The sequence below is a fragment of the Odontesthes bonariensis genome, chromosome 17 (genome assembly GCF_027942865.1).
Source record: "Odontesthes bonariensis isolate fOdoBon6 chromosome 17, fOdoBon6.hap1, whole genome shotgun sequence".
Classification (NCBI taxonomy): domain Eukaryota; kingdom Metazoa; phylum Chordata; class Actinopteri; order Atheriniformes; family Atherinopsidae; genus Odontesthes; species Odontesthes bonariensis.
In genome coordinates, this window is record NC_134522.1 from 23504295 (window position 1) to 23523494 (window position 19200).

General features: G+C 41.9%; 1 protein-coding gene across 1 annotated transcript; it reads left to right on the top strand.

Moving 5' to 3' along the window:
• The first annotated feature begins 1394 nt into the window (after window positions 1-1394).
• Window positions 1395-18302, top strand: dcaf5 (ddb1 and cul4 associated factor 5). Its single transcript, XM_075448118.1, has 9 exons — window positions 1395-1811; window positions 2633-2776; window positions 3312-3348; window positions 3497-3636; window positions 5152-5281; window positions 6657-6870; window positions 9814-9880; window positions 10672-10799; window positions 13935-18302. Exons 1-9 carry the CDS (start codon window positions 1604-1606, stop codon window positions 15237-15239), a joined length of 2373 nt encoding a protein of 790 aa, XP_075304233.1. The 5' UTR covers window positions 1395-1603; the 3' UTR covers window positions 15240-18302.
• The last annotated feature ends 898 nt before the right edge of the window (window positions 18303-19200 follow it).

The following is a 19200-nucleotide window of genomic DNA, read 5'->3' on the forward strand; positions in this document are numbered from 1 at the left end:
ACCGCCAGATTATCATATACGACATGGAACTTTGGCGCCGTGGTGCTCTGCTCCGAAAACACAGCACGAGTAACTCGGTCTATTACAAGGGGTGAGTTTAGCATTCCTCAACGCAGAACTCAGTTTGGTAGCTCTTCTTTTGCATGTGTGGCCATAAGTCAGTGGAATGTCCTTCCCACAGAAATGACCTCATGTATAAATCCCCACACATTCTCATGCTTAGCAAAGCGCTGGTTATTAAGCAAGCAAGCTTGCACACATTGAGTGACATGTGAGTGTGTGTGTATATGTGTCTGGTTGCTGGTGTGGGTAATGAGTGTGGTTGTTGGGGGAGGATGGGGAAGGGGAAAGTTGGACTGTTATCTGTGTGTGTGCTTGTGTTTGAATGTGTGATGAGAGTAAGAGAGAGTATGTGCTGTGGATCCCTATTGTGCACTTCATGATTTTGGCACCCTTGTTTCCTGTTTTCCTTTCTCTTTTTTTGCCATTGTATTTTGTCTATTTTAAAAAAATTATGGTCTGCATATTACTTTTATCTATCATATTTGACATCTTAATCTGTTCTTAACTTACGTGCCCAGGGACTACAGGTGGAAATTAGCAAATGTTACTACAACCTGGCACAAGGCATCTCTTCTCTCAAGATTAATGCTTTTGTGCATTGTCCCTGTTTTAAATAAATAATTTTAAAAAATAATTTATTTTTATTTTTATGATATTTACATTTTTTTTTATTCACACCTTTTTTTTTTAAATCTTGTTCTCACTCATTTTGATATTTGGGTTATTTTTTTGTTTGTTTGGACAAAACAAGGATTGTAAAGTTTCTTGTTTTAGAACGTGTCAACCCGTTTTTTTAAAACACGGTATTTATAATTTATCTATAATGAAAATGAACTTTCTGTCCCGTGCAAAAGTAATAAAATAAATTAAAAAAACAAAAGTCAATCTCAGCTGACTAAAACAGAAAGCACTGCTTTTACATTTAAAGTATGGCATTTGTTCTTTTTTTCCTCAATATTAAGGTTTTCTAGATTTAACACCCAATGCCATCATAATGAAACCTAAATATAAGGGGTTTTTTTGTTATTGAGGTGAAAATACCGTTTTTCTCAGTTGAATAACGGACTCATAAACTAGGAATATCCGTGTAAATCACTAACGCCTCCGATTTAAGTGCCAAACAAAAGTAAAGAAAATGTGAAAGGAAGAGGCCAAGTACACTGAACTATGGTTCATGCAGGGCACAGTTCCGGAAAATTTAAAGCATAACATCAGTGGTTTGTCGTTTTAATGTTGTTGATAGGAGTTTACTCCTGGCTGCTGATGCCGAATGACACAGAGGGGGGGAGAAAACAGATCTTCCACCGGAGCAGGAAGCTGCTGCTGGGACTGCTGAGAGGCAGAGGAGGCACGAAACAACGTCGACATCAGCAGGCTGCCAGCTCCTATCCACCATAATGTTGACAAAAAAAGAGCTGCAACAGTCGTGAGTCACATCCACCCTTCTGCACGAGCAGGTGTCCATGGTTCAGTGGTTAAAACAAAAGCAGAGCGAGGCTTTTTGTTTTGAATTTTAATCTTTTTTTTAAGCGTGGTGAAAATGAAGGAGCTGAAGGGCTGCGGTATGCGCTCCTCAGTGGGCTTTCTGTCCCGCAGAGAGCTGGCTGGGAACCCGCTCTTGAAGGAGGAATTCCAGAGACGTAGGCTGGCAGGCTGCACCAGCCTGTACAAGAAAGATATGCTCGGACATTTTGGCTGCGTTAACGCCATTGAGTTCTCCAACAACGGCGGAGAGTGGCTTGTGTCTGGTAAGTTGACAAACCCTCCTTCCCCTAGCTTGCACAGTTTTAATTTGTTAGCATGCTAACGCTAGTCGCCAGGTTGTCAGCTGAAACGCTACTGGGCTAGCTGATGCTAAGTTAGCGTAGCCTGTTTTGCTAGCTAGCTAGCTAGCAAAGCAAGCGGTAAGCCAAACAGTCAGCAGCTCATAGGACAGCAACACGGGACCACTTAATTATGTCAGTGCTGAAAATGATAAGTGTCGTCACTGAAGTCTATTTTTTTCCGCTGTGATTAGTATAATCACCCCGGCCTCCTGAAATCACAACGTCATTTATGTTCCGGGGGGGATTGCAAACAATCATATGGCCCTGTGTGACAGCCTGTGGCTTGCCATTTTGGCTCTGCTTGGTATGTTTGCACATTGGTGCTGCAGTTCACTGAAATTCCACCATATCAGCTTGACTCCACCTGACAAGGTGCATCTCGTTGAATGGACTTTTTTTTTCTTCTTTTTTTTACTCCATCACCTTGAGGAATCAAAGAGATTTTTGTTTAAAAACAGCTTTAATGAAATGTTCACTTTGGTGTGTTGTTTAAATGGCATCTTTCTCTCCAGATTTAGCTTCAAATGCAATCCAGTGGGGTTTTACCTATGTTCTTCACTATTTGCATTGTTTGTCATTTATTCTGAATAAAGTCACAAGTTAGCCACAGAAGGAATTGAAATCTGTACAGTTCAGATGTATTGGATGAGAAAAACTTCTCCTTGAAATTTGAAGTAGCCCCGGGAAGAGCAGTGATAGTTTTTCTACAAATTTTGGTGGTAACGGAGCATCTTTTACTGCAGGAGGAGATGACCGCCGGGTGCTTCTGTGGCACATGGACAAAGCCATCCATGGCCAATCCATGCCGGTGAAACTGAAGGGCGAGCACCTTTCCAACATCTTCTGCCTTGCCTTTGACAGTACCAACACAAAGGTTTTCTCCGGCGGTAAGAGAAGACAGAATCCCTGAGATGTTTTTACTGGCTCTTCTTACAAGAATAGCAGACTTGTTATTCTCTTTGGAGAAAAATCTGATCGATACTTCAGAAGACTGATGCAGAACATGATCAACACCAAGTTAACACTGCAGCTTAGGGCAGTTAAATAAAAGTTACCTGAATATAAACCACAGCTCCAGACTACAAGGCTGCAAGTAGCACTTGTAATTTTACAGGCAACTTAAGGAGCGTCACTTGAATCCATTAAATCCATCCGTTAAGAGACTCTCATAAGAATAAATGAACGTCCTGACAAAGTCGCACATAAATGTAGAAACTGGGCTAAAAGGTAGCAGTCTGGGGCCCTGATGTAAATAGGACTGCATTGGGCCAAATATATTAGACAACAAGCTGTAATTACACAGAGCCTTGAATTCAAATACAAGTTAAACAAACGTGATGTATGTTGAAATAAGAACGCATGTTTTATAGTGCAAAAAACACTTCACCTTGTGATCTGATTTGTGTGTGCTCTTTTTCACAGGAAATGACGAACAGGTGATTCTTCATGATGTGGAGAGGTGGGTAAAGACACACACGTAACTGCTCAACCACTTTGAGGTTCTCACAGCTATTAAAAGAAAAATTCTGCGATGAAACGGCTTGCTGCAGCATTTGTCCTCACGTTTAGCGATTTAATTGACGCGGGAATGATTGTTGCTTTTGCAGAAGGGAAACTCTGAACGTGTTCCTGCATATTGATGCTGTATACAGCCTGTCTGTCAACCCCGTCAACGACAATGTGTTTGCCAGCTCCTCCGACGACGGCCGTGTTCTTATTTGGGACACTCGCGAACATCCGCATCGAGGTAAGGGACGGATTAGACTATGAATCAGTTTGTACAGGTACCCCCCCACCCCACCCAAAAATGGACACTTTTTAAAAAATGTCCTCATTTTCAGTTGAGGTTCAAACCGTCCATAAATGAGAAGTCGGTGATGTTTGTGGGTGACTGTCAGGAAAGTCACGATTGCTAGAAATGTTTTCTCCCAGTCTGCAAGTGTATACTGCTGAAGTGTGTTTGGATTACGGTGGATTAAGAAGAGTTGGGAGAAAAAAACACAGGAAACATTCTGAGTTTTATATAAAAATGTTCCAAGGTCTGTGCTCACACTGGTGAAACCAGCCCAAATTACTGTACAACACACACTTAAATAACATGCAAAAATTAACTTTGTGATGGCCTTGTGTACACAAGTTGTGGTTGTAATTAAAAACTCTTCCCACAAACCATCATAGAGTGTATTTAAAGTGACTCTGTTGGACAGAAAGGGAATGTGTAGCAGGTGAGACTCGATTCGGCGTTAAAAATGCAGTGGATCGTCTTGCATGACGTCCACATCCTTCTATTTTAGAAATCCTCCTTGTGACCAAGGCGGCCTAATAATACATTAAGCAGCGATCAGTCCTCCATTCCTGCCAGCATGCTTTATATATTGGCTGGATAGTGCGCTGATATCCCACTTTGAAAGGATGGAAGTAGTAGGCAAACCCTTTTATTTAAGATTCTAAATTCTTAGTTTGTCACATCCCAGACAGTGTGTTGTTAAACACTCAGCCAAACATTAATGAACGTTTAATTAAATATTGAACATTGTTAGCCACCTTTCAGCTGTGGACTAAGCAACCAACAGTTGTGCATTACTTGCATCGTGTTGGTGAATATATCCTGAATATAACATGAATATGTGCTCCAAACCCTTAAAACTTTGGTTCTCTGAGTAGGCGTGCAGCCCTCAGACCCCCACGATGTGCTCCTGACTTTTCACAAAATGAATCCACAGTGTGTTGCTACTTGAATAATCACGTGCACATCCAGTCCTGTAACAGTGCACTACGATACTGCTCACTTTGCACACATCTGCTTCTCTGAGAAGGTGTTTTGCCAGGCCTGTCGTGGTGACGCATTTCAGTAACACTTTTGAAATAAAAACGTATAAAATTGGTCTTGTTCTCAATGTGATGCAGATTCTGGCATCCAGGAAAAACGCATTTCTAAACCCTTCAGAGGCCCCACACTGTCACATGTAAAGTTTTAATAATCATTAGACTCAAATGGTGAGGAAAGCTTTATGGTCAAGAATCTTTGTAGACACTCGTGAGGCAGATCTTGCACAGGTGTTGTCTTGGCTTAACTTCTTTAATTACATGGTTTGTCTGCTGGTTTACAAGAGTGTCACTTAATTGTAAAATCTGTACGAATTCAGCCTTGCATTGAGAGAAACATGTGTGTCTGGATTGAATCTGGATGAAATGGATTCAGTCAGAAGAGTCAGAAAAGTTTCACCGTTGGTGTTCATGCGTTTGTCATCTCATCCTTCAGAGCCATTCTGCCTGGCCAGCTACCCCTCAGCCTTCCACAGTGTTATGTTTAACCCTGTGGAGCCCAGGTTGCTCGCCACAGCCAACTCCAAGGAGGGCATTGGATTGTGGGACATCCGCAAGCCACGAAGGTCAGACATTTTATGTTTTTGTCTATTGACAAAAGTTCTATTTTATTTTTTTTTTAAATAAAAAAAAAATAAATAAATAATTATTTAGCATAGTTTTATGTCCATAAGTTGTTTCATGCTCAGTTATTAGAACCAGGCATGTTTTCTCCTCGCGTCCACCAGATGGCGCTGTTTCCTTACTGTTAAAAACAGTCCGTCTCTTCCAAAATGCAGAACTTTTTCATTGGAAAAAATTTGGAAAAAGAACAAAGAAAAAAAATATTTATACCAAGATGATGAAAACACTGAAGTGTGCTCAGGCTACTGGGAAACATAAAAAAGGTCAACAGAAATGAGGGAGCCATGTCTCCTGCCCCTCTGTTGGCTCTGACACTTTTAGCATATGCGAGTTGAAATGCCCTCAGATTACTTTTAGATTAGAAAATGGCTTCCTGAGAGGTATTTCACGAAATATTGAATATTTACTCTATCGGAGTCATTAAGTATGGTTTGTCTCTTTAATCTTCTGGTAACTGCAGACACTTTTTTGTTTTATTTTCCCTGACGAGTACTTTTTATGTCTTCAAAGCATCGGGGAAATCTGAAAAGAAGCACCTGGAAATTGCATAATGTTTTATCAGTACACTTTAACAACATGCCCCTCCCTAATGAGGGAATTTTATCTAACGAATGAATCACTGACTGTTGTTTTAGTCAAAGCAAAACTTTAACATCTCTGCTATCACAGCGAGCATTTACAGTGAGCATTTATTTACGTTGAACAAGAAAGTAATAAATGATCACGTTAGTCTGACTAAAACTGGACTTTTAAAATGCATGTTAATCTGACCAACATGCACTAAAACACTCAGATAATACAGTTATAGTTTGAAGTACACCTGCACGGTCAGACTCAGCTAGACTCAAGCGGACCAGGGCTCATGCTCCGAAGTTTCATCTTTTTGTAAAAACAGTAAAGTTTAAGTTTACATTCATGCAGCTGAATTGCCAGTAAAGCAGCGCTCATTCACTTATTTTTCCGTTTCTTTTGTCAGACGGCAAAATTCATCAGAAATTGGGATTTAAAAATCAGCCCATCGAGACATTGTATTAACTCGGGTCACTTAAAGCATTCGTAGACTGTCGCTCTGTTCTAGTTAAAAAAAAAAATTATTAAAAAATTTTAATTAGTTTTAGAGTTAGAGGCGACAGAATGTCTTCAACGTGTCCCCACAGTCCACAACGTCGTGGGGTCGGATCATACTTCAGTGTGCCACATTATTCCAACATCAAGGATGACCTGCTCCTCTGTTCCAAAGTCCCACTTTGTGATTATCATTATGGTATTTTATGATCTAACACAGGTCTAATACGCTCTCTCCTCCCGTCCTCTCAGCTCACTGCTCCGTTACGGAGGCAGCATGTCGCTGCAGAGCGCCATGAGCGTTCGCTTCAACAGCACCGGCACACAGCTGCTGGCTCTGCGCCGCCGCCTGCCACCTGTCCTCTACGAGCTGCACTCCCGCCTGCCCAGCTTCCAGTTTGACAACCAGGGCTACTTCAACTCGTGCACCATGAAAAGCTGCTGCTTTGCTGGGGACAGAGATCAGGTGGGTCACTACATCATGAGAATCCTAAATCAAAACTGCTGCTGGAAAAATTGCTATTATAAGAGGATGGGTGCAATCTAAATTGAGATGGCATCACTCCCTGTAAATACCTCCCTTTACATTCAGGGAAATGCTGCGCAGAAGGAGTACATTCTTCTATTTCATGGACATATGAAACAAATTAAAGTATGAGGAGTATGATTTAGCTCCTGAAATGGCAAGCAGATTAGAAATGCAGAACGGTGGAAAGATTGTTTTTACTGACTTTGTGGTTACTTAAAATGAATGTAGGGAAAATATCCACAACTTATGGGATCAATAAAAGGAACAAAAATAGAGGTATATATTTGTTCTCACTGGAATTGGGACCTTTGCAGTGCAAGAGGAACACCAGGAGCCCCTGTACTCGGCTACTGATCCTCCCGTTGGTCCTCCTCAGACATTACATCAGCCTGCAGTCATGTTTATTATGTTAACATTATCCGTGGGTGTCAGTCGAGTTCGTGAGGGCTTCGCAAAAATGATCATCCCCAGCATCAGTGAAGGAGGGAGGTTAAAAAAAAAATGCAGAAAGAAGCCAAGAATGTACAGCTAGGAAGCAGGTTATAGTCTACTCAGCTGCTGCCAGGTTAGATAAGGAACTGGAGCTGAATTGAACGGGGACTGATGAGGAGCCTTTTGATAAAAAATCATGGGGGAAAAAATGATGAAAAATAGATGGCAAAACTGAGACCCAATATCTATATTTTTTACAAATATTTTTAATGGGCTGTCGGATGAGGCGGAGCGCTGAGGAAGCCGTCAACAAGGAGCTACAGCCAATCGGACACAAAAGAGAATGGGCCACAACGGAAAAATATGGAACCTGTAAACTAACACACACCGTGTTTGTCTTAAGGCTTAATCGGAGGACGTTAGTTGAAGCACTTACTGCATTAAAGTTGTTTTTTTACAGCAGCGAAATCCTGCTGTATGCGCTGAAACTGCTGATGAGCGTTACTGTTGAACTAATATCGCACTGAAGAAACATAAGGTCGTGTTAGAAGAAAACCGAAATAGTTATTTGATCTTTATGAATACAAACTAACTGGATGTTGAGCGAGTCTTGATTCTAACTGTTCATAAAGTGATCCTCATGTTGTGTGAGCACTTGAATCCTGACAGGTGTGCACACACTGTTGGGAAGCCAAGTATCTCCACCTCTTCCGCCTCTTGTGTAGACTGAACTTCACCGCGGCGTCCCAGCAGACGGGTAACAAGGATTAAATCGGCACGCCGTTGACTTGTAGACATGAACCCCGCTTGCCGGTAACTAAGTGGAAAAGTTTTGCAGTATAAAACATGGAAGGAATGGTTAACTCCGCAGCGGCTGAAAGAACACAGCTCTGGAAAGTAGATCTGACCGCAAACGATGAGGCAAATCGTAAATTAGTATTAATTTCCTCATTTATTTCCATAAACTCGGCCCGTGTGTTGGTTAAGGTACAGTTGGAGGTACCCGACTTTATTACATCGTTTGTGCAACAGTTTCAATCATTTTAAGGAATTCCCAAGAGGAAACCTGAAATACCTTTAATACCTTTGAATGAAACCTTAATGGAGTTTCAGTTTGATGTTAAGGAATAACATCTAAAAGCTTAACTTGTACCGTAAGAAAAATCTTCCTTTCAAGTGCTCTGTACGCTTTTTCTGTTCATATCTGGGCGTGTCGTTGGCCTCATTCACACCTCCCAGTCTGTGCCAACAGGTTAGTTTCGTACTGGAAGTTGCAGCTGGAGAATTTCTCAAGCTAAGAAGTCAAATCTAGACTCTTTCTGTCAAATATTTCACAGAGTCAGTGAGAACACGAGTCTGGCTAAAGTTGCACAGTTTAGAGAGTCGATAAGTGACAAAGAACACGATTGAGGTTTGACAACCGTTTCCCTGAACCGCACCCCGCTTCGCAGTGATCTCGTCACACTGACGCCACAGGCGGTCGAGGATTTTCTCGGCGTGGTGCGAGAGCAGAGGCACAGAGACGACTTACAGCATGAAATTGATTGAAGGGAAAGCGGGGGAGTTTTGGGTGCAACATTCCTACCCGATGCGTCCTCTGGGAGGCTGAGGCAGAGCACGCAGGTGTTCAGGTCAGAGCGTGCTCATGTGCCCTGCAGCCACACCGAGTCTGAGTAACAGTCTGAGCGCACGGAGGGATCGTTTTTCATTCCTGAGGAGAGGTTCCTGTGGATTTCTTCTCCTGTTGTTGAAAATACAGGAGACTGCTGTTTGGCTTTGAAATAAATCTTACGTAATCTAAAAATGAACAGCAGGGCTGTTACAATGTCTGATAATCGGGCCGAAAGCTTTCAGAGATCAGCACAATATTTGCCAAAGAGGGGGGAAAAGATTTGCATAACTGTGACCGAAAAAAAGCACAAAATTTGAGTAATCTTATAGCTATGATGGGCCTTCAGTTGTGCGTGAGCTTTGATTGGACGCTTTACCAGTAACCCTCCAGTAAAGCCAGGGCATCGTGGTCATCTCCTTGTAATTGATTTATCTCTACTTATCATTTTCGTAGACATACATATCAAAAGAATGGAGATCGTCCCCCCCATCCTGACTGTGTGAAAAGTCACTTTAAGTGACTGGTTTAAGTGAAGCCACCTGTTCGTGAAGTCTATTATAAGTTCAGGCAGAGAGCAGGAGCTCTACAAGGTCAGGCTGTCATGTCGCATAAAGACTGTGTTTGATCGCACAGTTTGACACACGGCACTGTGATGAGATGCGGTGGCTGTGCTGTAGACCGAACGCCTCAGTGTTCATTTACTCGCTTACATATATTTTAGATTTCCTCTCCCTTAAGGTGAGGTAGAAGGTTTTTTTTTTGTTTGTTTTTGTTTTTGTTTTATATGTGAATTGAATCAGACTTAAATCAAAGCATAAATTTGTTTTCCTCCTCAGTACATCCTGTCCGGATCGGATGACTTCAATCTTTACATGTGGAAAATCCCAAAGGACCCAGAAGCAGGTGAGTTACTCAATCTGTTTACATTACCGAATGCTGATATCTGGAGCGTGCTTCATCATTATGGCTTTTGTTTTCCTACATGACAAAAGGAGAATGATTGAATTGCTTTGACCCCAGTGTTAGATTGTCATTGGTCTAATCTGCACAGCAATGGGGAAATTAGCTCTGATTCGACTGTGTGTGTGATTTAGTCTTTTTAAAGTAATTATTTTCATCAATATAAAACAGGGCTTCCGTTTAGACCAAACAAACCTGATTTGTCACAGAAAATATAACGGACCTCTCTGTCCTCTTCCAGACTGAGGTTTGCCCACCGTTCATTTGGTTCGTTTCTTCTACTAATAGGCACCAATTTAAGGTAGAATGTTCCCTTATGCCGGAACTAAAGGGAGAAATTGATGCCGAAGACTTAAGAAATTACTACTGCACTTATTCTTACTGTTAACATTACTCAAATGTTAATTACTGTGGGAAGAAAATCCCCTAAAATTCAACAGTCCAAGAATGTGGTATTTGTAGCTCTTAGGCACCACCTGACACATTTGTGGCGTTCATTTTTCCCTGCTGTTTCTCACTCTGAAAGTATGTGCACACTGCCTATCTGGGGGTCAGACAAATGGCACACGATGAGGATTCTTACTGTTGTTTCTCAGTCTGTTTTTTCTGTCTCAGGGTGAAAAAGTGCATAGCTGAATTTGTTTGGTTTTAATGAGTCCTTTTTGTCTGCGTCTGTGACACTGAGCTCATATATTTTGTCTGCTCCCATCACATTACAAACTCTTCCTTTTAAGGAGGCCCTGGTCGTGTGGTAAACGGAGCTTTCATGGTCCTGAAGGGTCACCGTTCCATAGTGAACCAGGTCCGCTTCAACCCTCACACCTACATGATCTGCTCCTCCGGAGTGGAGAAAGTCATCAAGGTCAGTAACAGAACATAGCTAATTTAAAGACTCGAGGTTAAACGGTCCAATTTTAGGAAATGCAGCCCCAATTCCAAAAAAGTACAAAAGAGAAGGCTGTGACTTGCAAATTTCCAAAAAATTATTTTATTCATACTTAAACAAAAAAAACAAACACATCAACTGATGAAAGTGTGACATTTTACCATTTCGTGGAGGATATTCAGGGTTCTAGCTAGGATGAAATTATAGCGTAGTGGTGTAGACGAGGGAGCGTAGCAACCAAGCCGGGGGGGATGGTGCGGAAGGGGGGTGCGGAGATTTTGGAAATTTAAGGTAAAAATTGGCCATTCTAGGGGTACCCAAAGGGAGAAATTGTACTTTAAAAACAATAAAGTCTTAATGGGAGATGTTCCCATCTTTGCTTTTGGCAGTGTGTTACCTTCATAACAGACCTTGTCAGAAGACATTAAAACTTAGACATAACCAGGAATAGAAAAAAATGTTTATTAAAGTTACACACTTTTCAGTTATCCTGATGACAGACAAACAAACGCAACCAAAAACATAACCTCCTTGACAGAGGTAAAAACGCAGGCTGAGCTAAGCGCCTACTGTTTCGTCTGCAGTTGCACTAACTACTCCGCAACCTTTCTTGGCTGTCATTGTCAAAAACAGTAGGGTAAAGCCTAGGTATGACAACAAGTAGGACAGAGAAAGAGACAGAGCATTTGTGGTTGCTTTATTCCATCATCTTTCGTGGAGAGGAGTGTTTTCTGTTCTTTTCTCGAGCGCCAAGTCAACTGCACGTTCAGCTTAAATGATAACCTGATCAGCTCATCACATATTGTAAGCTTTGAAAAAGCACAGCAACCTTGACCGTTTTTGCTTACTTCAAATAGGGACGGGTTAAAATAGGCTACAGCTATTCTAACATGATTTCTGCCCAATCCCCTTACGTGTGCGCTTCTGCGTGTGTGAGTAACCATGGCTACGGAGCACTCTTACCAGAGATTCTAGGAGCCGCGGACGCGGAGTGCCTCTGCCTAGAGCTACAGTTTCGTCTGCGGTTGTACTGACAGGCAGCGCAACCTTTCTTGGCTGCCATCGCGAAAAATGTGTCAAGTTTGTCAGAAAGGTGAAAATGGCATTGATCTGGTGTTATTGTACAAATAAATACAGACAAAATGTCGTTACGCTGTATTGAAAATAAGCGTAGCGGTCCAAAATAAGCGCAGCGGTCCAAAATTATAGCGTAGCGGGCCGTGACGCAAGTTTGTGCTAGCTAGAACCCTGATATTTGCTCATCTTGAATTGATGGCAGCAACGCGTTTTAAAAAAAGTTGGGACAGGGACAATGCTGGAAAAGTAAGTGGTACTAAAAGAAAGAGCTGGAGGAACAAGTTGAGAATAATTAGGCTAATTAGCAACAGGTCAGTAGCATGATTGGGTATAAAAAGAGCACCTTAGAGATAGTCTCTCAGAAGTAAAGATTTGCAGAGGTTCAGTAACCTGGAAAAGAGTTGTCAGCAAATTGTGGAGTAGTTTGAGAATAATGTTCCTAAATGTAGAATTGACTTTGAATATTCCACCATCTACAGTACATAATATTATCAAGCGATTCAGAGAATCTGGAGGCATCTTTGTGCATATGGGCCACAGCTGAATATCATTATTGGATGCTTGTGATCTCTTGGCCCTCAGATGGCACTGCATTAAAAACAGACATGATTCTGTCATGGAAATCACTGCGTGGACTCAGCAACACATCCAGAAACATAGTTTTTTAGCTCTGTTCACTGTATACTCCACAAATGCAGGCCATATGTGACCCTGATCCTGAAACGCCCCCATCTTCTCTGGACCAAAGCTCATTTCAAGTGAACTTGAAAGGGGGGGCGCATCATGAAATGCAAACATGACAAAGAAAACCCTGGACTGTAGAACAGCTAGAATCCTATATCAGACAAGAATGGACAACTCTCTTCTCCCAAAGGTCCAGAAACCGGTGTCCTCAGTTCCCAGATGTTTAGAGACTGTTGTTAAAAGAAGAGGGGATGCTACGCCGTGGTAAACATGGCTCAGCCCCAACTTCTTTAGCTCATCTTCAATGTTCCTTATCATATTCAAAGTCGGCTAATATTGTAATGAAAAAGTCAAATGTCTCACTTTCTACATTTGTTGTTTTCTGTATTCTATTTTGAATATAATATCGGTTTGAAAGTATTTGCAGATCATTGCATTAGGTTTTTATTCATACCTGACAGTGTTCCAGCTTAAGGACGAAGTGTTGGTGAGAAAAACAGTTCTGTGAGTGGACTGTGAGTCTCCCAGTGGACATGCCCTTAAGTGAGACATTGATCTCCAATGAATCCAACCCACCTAACTTACCTTTGTGCTGTGGGCAATGAAACAAAACTGGATTTCCCCATCACCGACTGTCCTCCGAAACAAACGATGTGGAACAGTGTTATATAAAAAAAAAAAACTAGCTCATGGCAGACAGGAACATTTCCACAGATACTGTATTTCCAAACCCAGAGCCAGACTCTGACATACAGTAAGTTTTTCTTTGGAAATTGGCTGCTTTTTAAGCTACTTTCAGTGTTTTCAGAGCAGTGTGTTTTTGTTTAAGCCACTTAACATTGACTTGTGCATAAAAAAGGATCCCAACTCTAGACATGAACCAGTGTTGTGTCTCTATTTAACAGAAAGACATATAAAATAGCATTTGTGCAACTCATCTTCAAGCAATCGACTAAATAGTTATTGTTAAAAGCCTTCTCTGTAGTTCAAGCTTGATTAGGCAGCATCATAATCAGTAGCATTTTGTAGTTGAGCTTAAAATTTCCAAAAGATTTAGACAAAGACTTGGGTAAGAAAAATGTAGCTTCTGTTGTTTGGTAGGACAGTCATAAAAGCTCCCTGTTTTCTACATTTTACCAGAGAGAGTGAAAGGTGACACACATACAAGTGTTCTGCAGGAAGAGGGAAATCTGTTCAGGGCCTCTCCACTTCTCTCTTTCTCATATTGACCGCGCATGTTTCCAGTTTTAAACGTTTCTTTTCCTCCTTTTTTTTTTTTTTTTTTTTTTTTTTTTTTTTTTTTTTTAAACCCTCCAGCATTCCTCCTCAATGCTTTTCTGTCCAATGCAGGTGTGGAGTCCATACCAGCAGCCAGACAGTCTGGGTGATCTCGAGGGCCATGTGGAGGACAAGTCACGCAGCCTCTACACCCATGAGGAGTACATCAGCCTGGTGCTCAACAGCGGTAGTGGTCTGGCCCACGACTACGTCAGCCAGTCCATTCAGGAGGATCCACGCATGATGGCTTTTTTCGACTCCCTGGTGCGTCGGGAGATTGAGGGCTGGAGCTCAGACTCTGACAGCGACCTGAGTGAGGAGGCCATCATGCAGCTCCATGCCCGTGGACGTCGAGCCACACGGGCCACAGCGGCAGCTCCCGTCACTGCCGCTGTCGCTGATCACCACAGCGACTCTGATAACTCCTCCTCTTCCTCCTTGGCGTCAGGAGGGGAAGAGCAAGCCGGAGAGGAGGGTAATGAGCGCCCCAGGAGACGAAGCAGACCCCAGCGCCAACAGTCCGGCTTCCTGGTAAATGAGGATTCCGACTCGAGCGAATTTTGGCTCGACCCAATGCCCCGTCCTCGATCCCCAAGCCCCAGGGAGAATTCCACACTTTCCAGCCCCACCTCCTCTCCTTCTCTTCCCGCTGGGGCCTCCAGCTCCTCCACATCCACCTCCAGTTCAAGCAGTGACGACGAGGAGCGGTGCAGCGCAGTGAGGAGGCGCAACGCCATGAGGCGCCGGCGCATGCAAGTGGTCTCAAGAGCTGGGGATCGACCTGAGTCTGTACAGGCTCTGTTTTCAGCCATCGACTCTTGCAGTTACCCGTCGATCTCAGTTGATGACCTGTCTTCCTCCTCATCAGACGACGAACAAAACTCCCTCAGAATCAAGCCCCAAATTGGAGGCGCCAGTGAGGAGGAAAAACGTCTGAGTCCTTCTGACTTTGTGTGCCTGAGCCCAGTAATGTCCCCTGAGAGCCAAGAGAACGAGGAAGGGGGTGACAGGACTGAGCATCCAGCTGCATCTCCTCTGTCACTGGACGCGTGCAGGACCGAGGGGAGGGAACCGGCTGCAGACGGCTCTGATAGCAGAGAGGCTTGTAACAGCTTGGTGGCTGCTGACAGCAACTCCCAGAGCCAACATAGCCCTGGAGTGAATGGGCAGCACTGGCCTGTGGCACCAGTCGGGGCATGTGCGAATGAGAACCCACGCGCGTCCCCAGAGTCGGAGGTAGAGACTGGAGTTACACCTGAAGACACCAGGCCACAGAGAGAAAAAGGCACAGCACAGAGCACTCTGAAACGGACTCATGTGGGATCAGATGAGAATAAGTTGGGCTCCTCACCCCTGGAAAAGAAGCTAAAGACATAATGACACCTTCCCCTCATCCCGGAAACAAATAATTTAACAGACTTGCTTTAGGAAGTGGGTTTTCTATCGGTTTTTACAGCATCGGTTTTTCATTTTTGACTTGTAGTCCTATGACACACAAACTCGTACTGCTTATGAGGAATTTAAAAAGGACGTTGTGGTTGGGGGTTTTTGTTGTCACAGAACAAACAGAATGGACAGTGTCATCATTCGTTTGGCTGAACCACAGATGACTTTAAAAGAGAAATAAGCTAAATATTGTTAACAGTGGTCATAAGTGAGAAGCATTTATTTTCATGTGGCGTCAGTGTTCTATTTTTTTTTTCTCTAGCTGTTATAGAAAGTTGTGCGGGACAATAACAAAGTGACGGTTTTCTGTAGGAGAAGAGCTTCGTGGCGTCTTCCTCTCGACGCTTTACTAACCGATTGAACTTTGTCATTTGCAAGTGACTTTCTGCTGAGACGACTTCAGGTGGAAGACCTGACTGCCTCCATAGAAATGTTACCGAGCACAATTTGTATAAACTGCACATTGAAATAATGCGTTCAGTGTCTCTCCGAACAGGTTTTCGTGTCACTATCCAGCCCCTTGGTTACCGTTACAAGCTGGCTCGCTTTTTTTTTTTTTTTTTTTTTTGGTTCTCTCTTTTTTCTTTTTTAATTAAAGAAGAATTTGTTTCAAGACGAGTGTTTTCTTGAGGCCGCACAGATTCACAGTAGGAATTGTTTGATGATGTATTTACTCGCTGCGACACACGTTAATCTGAACTTTTACTCCACCTCCGTTTTCTCAGCACAGAAACCAGTAAACTCGGCTCAAGCCTGTTCCAATGAGCTGCGTTTGCTCTCACTAAACATAGACGGTGAAATATCAACAACTGTCGGAGTGATGAGCGGAGTTAAACGTCTTGCATTTTTACTTTAGTTGGATGTTTTAGCAGAGCTTCTGCTTCTGGGATTTTTACGAGTCGTTTGCCTGTGTTTATCCCCTGTGATATGGACTTACTCCACTTGTCCTGCCTGTTTGGCATTAAAAACATATTCGCGTCAAATTGAACACAAACCCCCCCCTCCCACATGTCACATGCCAAAGAAAACATTGTCCATTGAGCAGACATGGGCTGGTTTCTTCCTGTTAAAAGGGAGTTGTTTCTCTCCACAGTCGCCTTATGCACGTTCAGGACGGGACATTGGACCCAAGAGAAGTTTCGGTGCAATCCGTTGGCTTCCTTAACTGGGAAATTGTTTTTGGATTGGCTCTGTATGTATGAATTGGACCACTTTTGAATTTGATTAATTGGATTTGATTGGATTATGATTACAATGAATTGAACTCCAATTGGCTTGAATCGAACTGTATTATTGAAGTGCCTTGAGATGACATTTGTTGTAATTTGGCGCTATATAAATAAAACTGAATTGAATTGAATTGAAGTCCCCCAAATAAGTCCGCTAAACAAGGGTTTCATATTAGAAAAGCAGAACGGTTAGTTATGAAGGTGACGACTCAACATAAATAACCCTTTGCTAAAGTCGAGATGGATTCTTTTTGCCTCATCTGATGAGAAGCTTGCAGAAGCTCCCGATTAAGTTCGTGTTTGCTTTTGCTCAGTTCAATTTAAAGTATTGTGATAAAGTAATACTTCGTCAGTTCGTTTTATTTTGCGGGATATTAGAAGTCTAATATGATTTATATCTACCTTTTAAAAAAATAAATTTAAATGTATAGGATGGTTGAAATGTTATCTGAGACATTTGGCTGATTTAATGGCATAACACAATGACATCCAGCGGTGGTTTCGTAGGATTCTGTATCTGGGATCATAGCAAGGGTTGTCGAGCCGCAACATTTAAGCTGTAACGGTTCTGTATTCTGAGTGAACAGATTCTTCTTCACTCTTTAGATTTGGTGTAAATGTAAAGTGCCTTTCATACAGAAACAGTAAGTTGTATTAGTAAATAAAACTGTAGAATAAGCACAACCCCATGAGCAAAAGGTCTGAGGTCAAATCCGATATGTTTGAGGTGATAAATGAGCCCTGACAGTATTTCAATACTGTAATGTGTGCTATAGGATCAGATGACCCAGAACTCACTAAACAGGAGAACTACATCTCACTAATGGGCATTGTTTGGCTCTATGATGGAAAAAAAAAAAAAAAAAAAAAAAAATCATCTCTGTCTTCATCTCTTCCCTCTGTGTAGTAGGGGAAAAAAAAACTTGGTTCTCACTGTCGTGTATGAATCAGATACATGTGGGATTGTTTTCAGCAAAACATCAGTCTCAGAGAGCCTCACGTGCTATGTTTGACGTGTCAAAAATGTAACGCGTAACGCTGTAACGTGCTGGCCATATGAACCAACTCGGGCTCTGAGAACCTCAGGGAGGGGTCTCCTGCTGGGGCCCAGAGTCAGGACTAAACAAGGTGAGGCTGCGTTTCAGTTTGATGCTCCTAAAATGTGAGACAGGCCTCAACTCCGACAATGTTTGAATCCAGGCTGAAAACAGTTCTATTTAGCTGTGCATATGACACCTGAAAGTATTTTATCTGCACTCTTCGCTTTTAATTTAATTAATTAATTATTTTTTATGTTTTTTTTTAAATGATTTTATTTGCCTTCTTGTGATTTTATGTAGCTGTAAAGCACTTTGAATTGCCTTGTGTACGAGTTGTGCTCTATAAATAAACTTGCCTTGCCTTAATTCCATTACTAGCCGAGAGCTGTCGCAGCAGTGGAAAACAACTAATGCTCGTAAAGTGTTTCTATTTCTGTTACTGGACTGGATTTCTCATGAATGGCAAAAAGTTTTAATCATACTCTGCTTTTATGAATGATGGATGCAGCCCCCACGTCGGAGAAGTGAAGCTAAATATAGAAGTAATTAATTTGAATGGCCAGCAGGGGGCTGGTTGCAAAGATGGTTCTATTAGAAAATTATCTGTAGAGATTTAAGTTTCAATCACCGGTTTTACATGTACCTGAAGTCAAAATTGGCAAATATTTTGATGACAGCCTTCCTCTGTATCTTCAGAATTCTTAACTAACAAATTAGCCAATCAGTGATTATAGAACATAATAAGCAGATTCATCTATAATGAAAACGATGAACTTCAACCATCTGCAAGAATAAAATCATACTCTTAAAAAAACGCATGGGTGATAATTCTCTTGACAGGGGACATCTATCTGCAGTAATTACTTTTAATATTGTTTTCATTATAGTCCAGGCATTTGTACATTGCAGCTTTTAAAGGCATATCAGGCAATGTAATCTTGTTTCTTGTGGAAAAAATATTTTTTAGGTCATGGGTTTACGACATTTATAATATTTCAAACTTTCTCAAGTCCCTGTTGCATTAAAAAACTAACATAGTCTGGATTAATCTGGAACTGGTGTGAGCAGATTATTGCAAAACACGCTAAATTATACAACTATTTTAAGTAGTGCGGCCACTATGTGATGTCATAGTGAGACCAATCCCACCACAGGCTACACTAATGGAAAAAGTTGGACTTTGGTTGAATTAACTCAAAAGTATTTTTGAAGGAGGAAAAAAGACACGGAAAATGATTGGATAACAGGTTTTTCGGGACCTTTTGTAAACCTTAGACTGAACGAAGTATGGAGAATTGATATAGAGACACCAAATATTACATGGACCACAATGTGAAATATAGTGGTTTGAGATTTTGAGGGGGTGATCTAATGATGGATTTAATCCACGTTGTAATTTATGCACATTTGTCAGTCCAAATACGCAAAGTCCAAATGGACAGAAGTGTTGTGTAACTGTTGTGCATTTGCCACATCTTAATAATGTGGTCAAGCTTTCCTATTCAAATCTTGAATTCCGTAGATGGAAGGGTAGCCTGTTATCAGCAAAACAGCTCCAAAAAAAAAAAAAAAATGAAGAAGAGCCTAGCTGACAGTGATTTTGAGTATGAGACGCCAGTAAAA

Excerpts from the sequence above, each read along its gene's own strand:
- dcaf5 (XM_075448118.1), top strand. The coding sequence starts at position 1,604 with ATGAAGGAGCTGAAGGGCTGCGGTATGCGCTCCTCAGTGGGCTTTCTG. Across the intron at positions 5,282-6,656 it reads GACATCCGCAAGCCACGAAG|CTCACTGCTCCGTTACGGAG; the intron begins GTCAGACATTTT and ends CCGTCCTCTCAG. Across the intron at positions 6,871-9,813 it reads TTGCTGGGGACAGAGATCAG|TACATCCTGTCCGGATCGGA; the intron begins GTGGGTCACTAC and ends TTTCCTCCTCAG.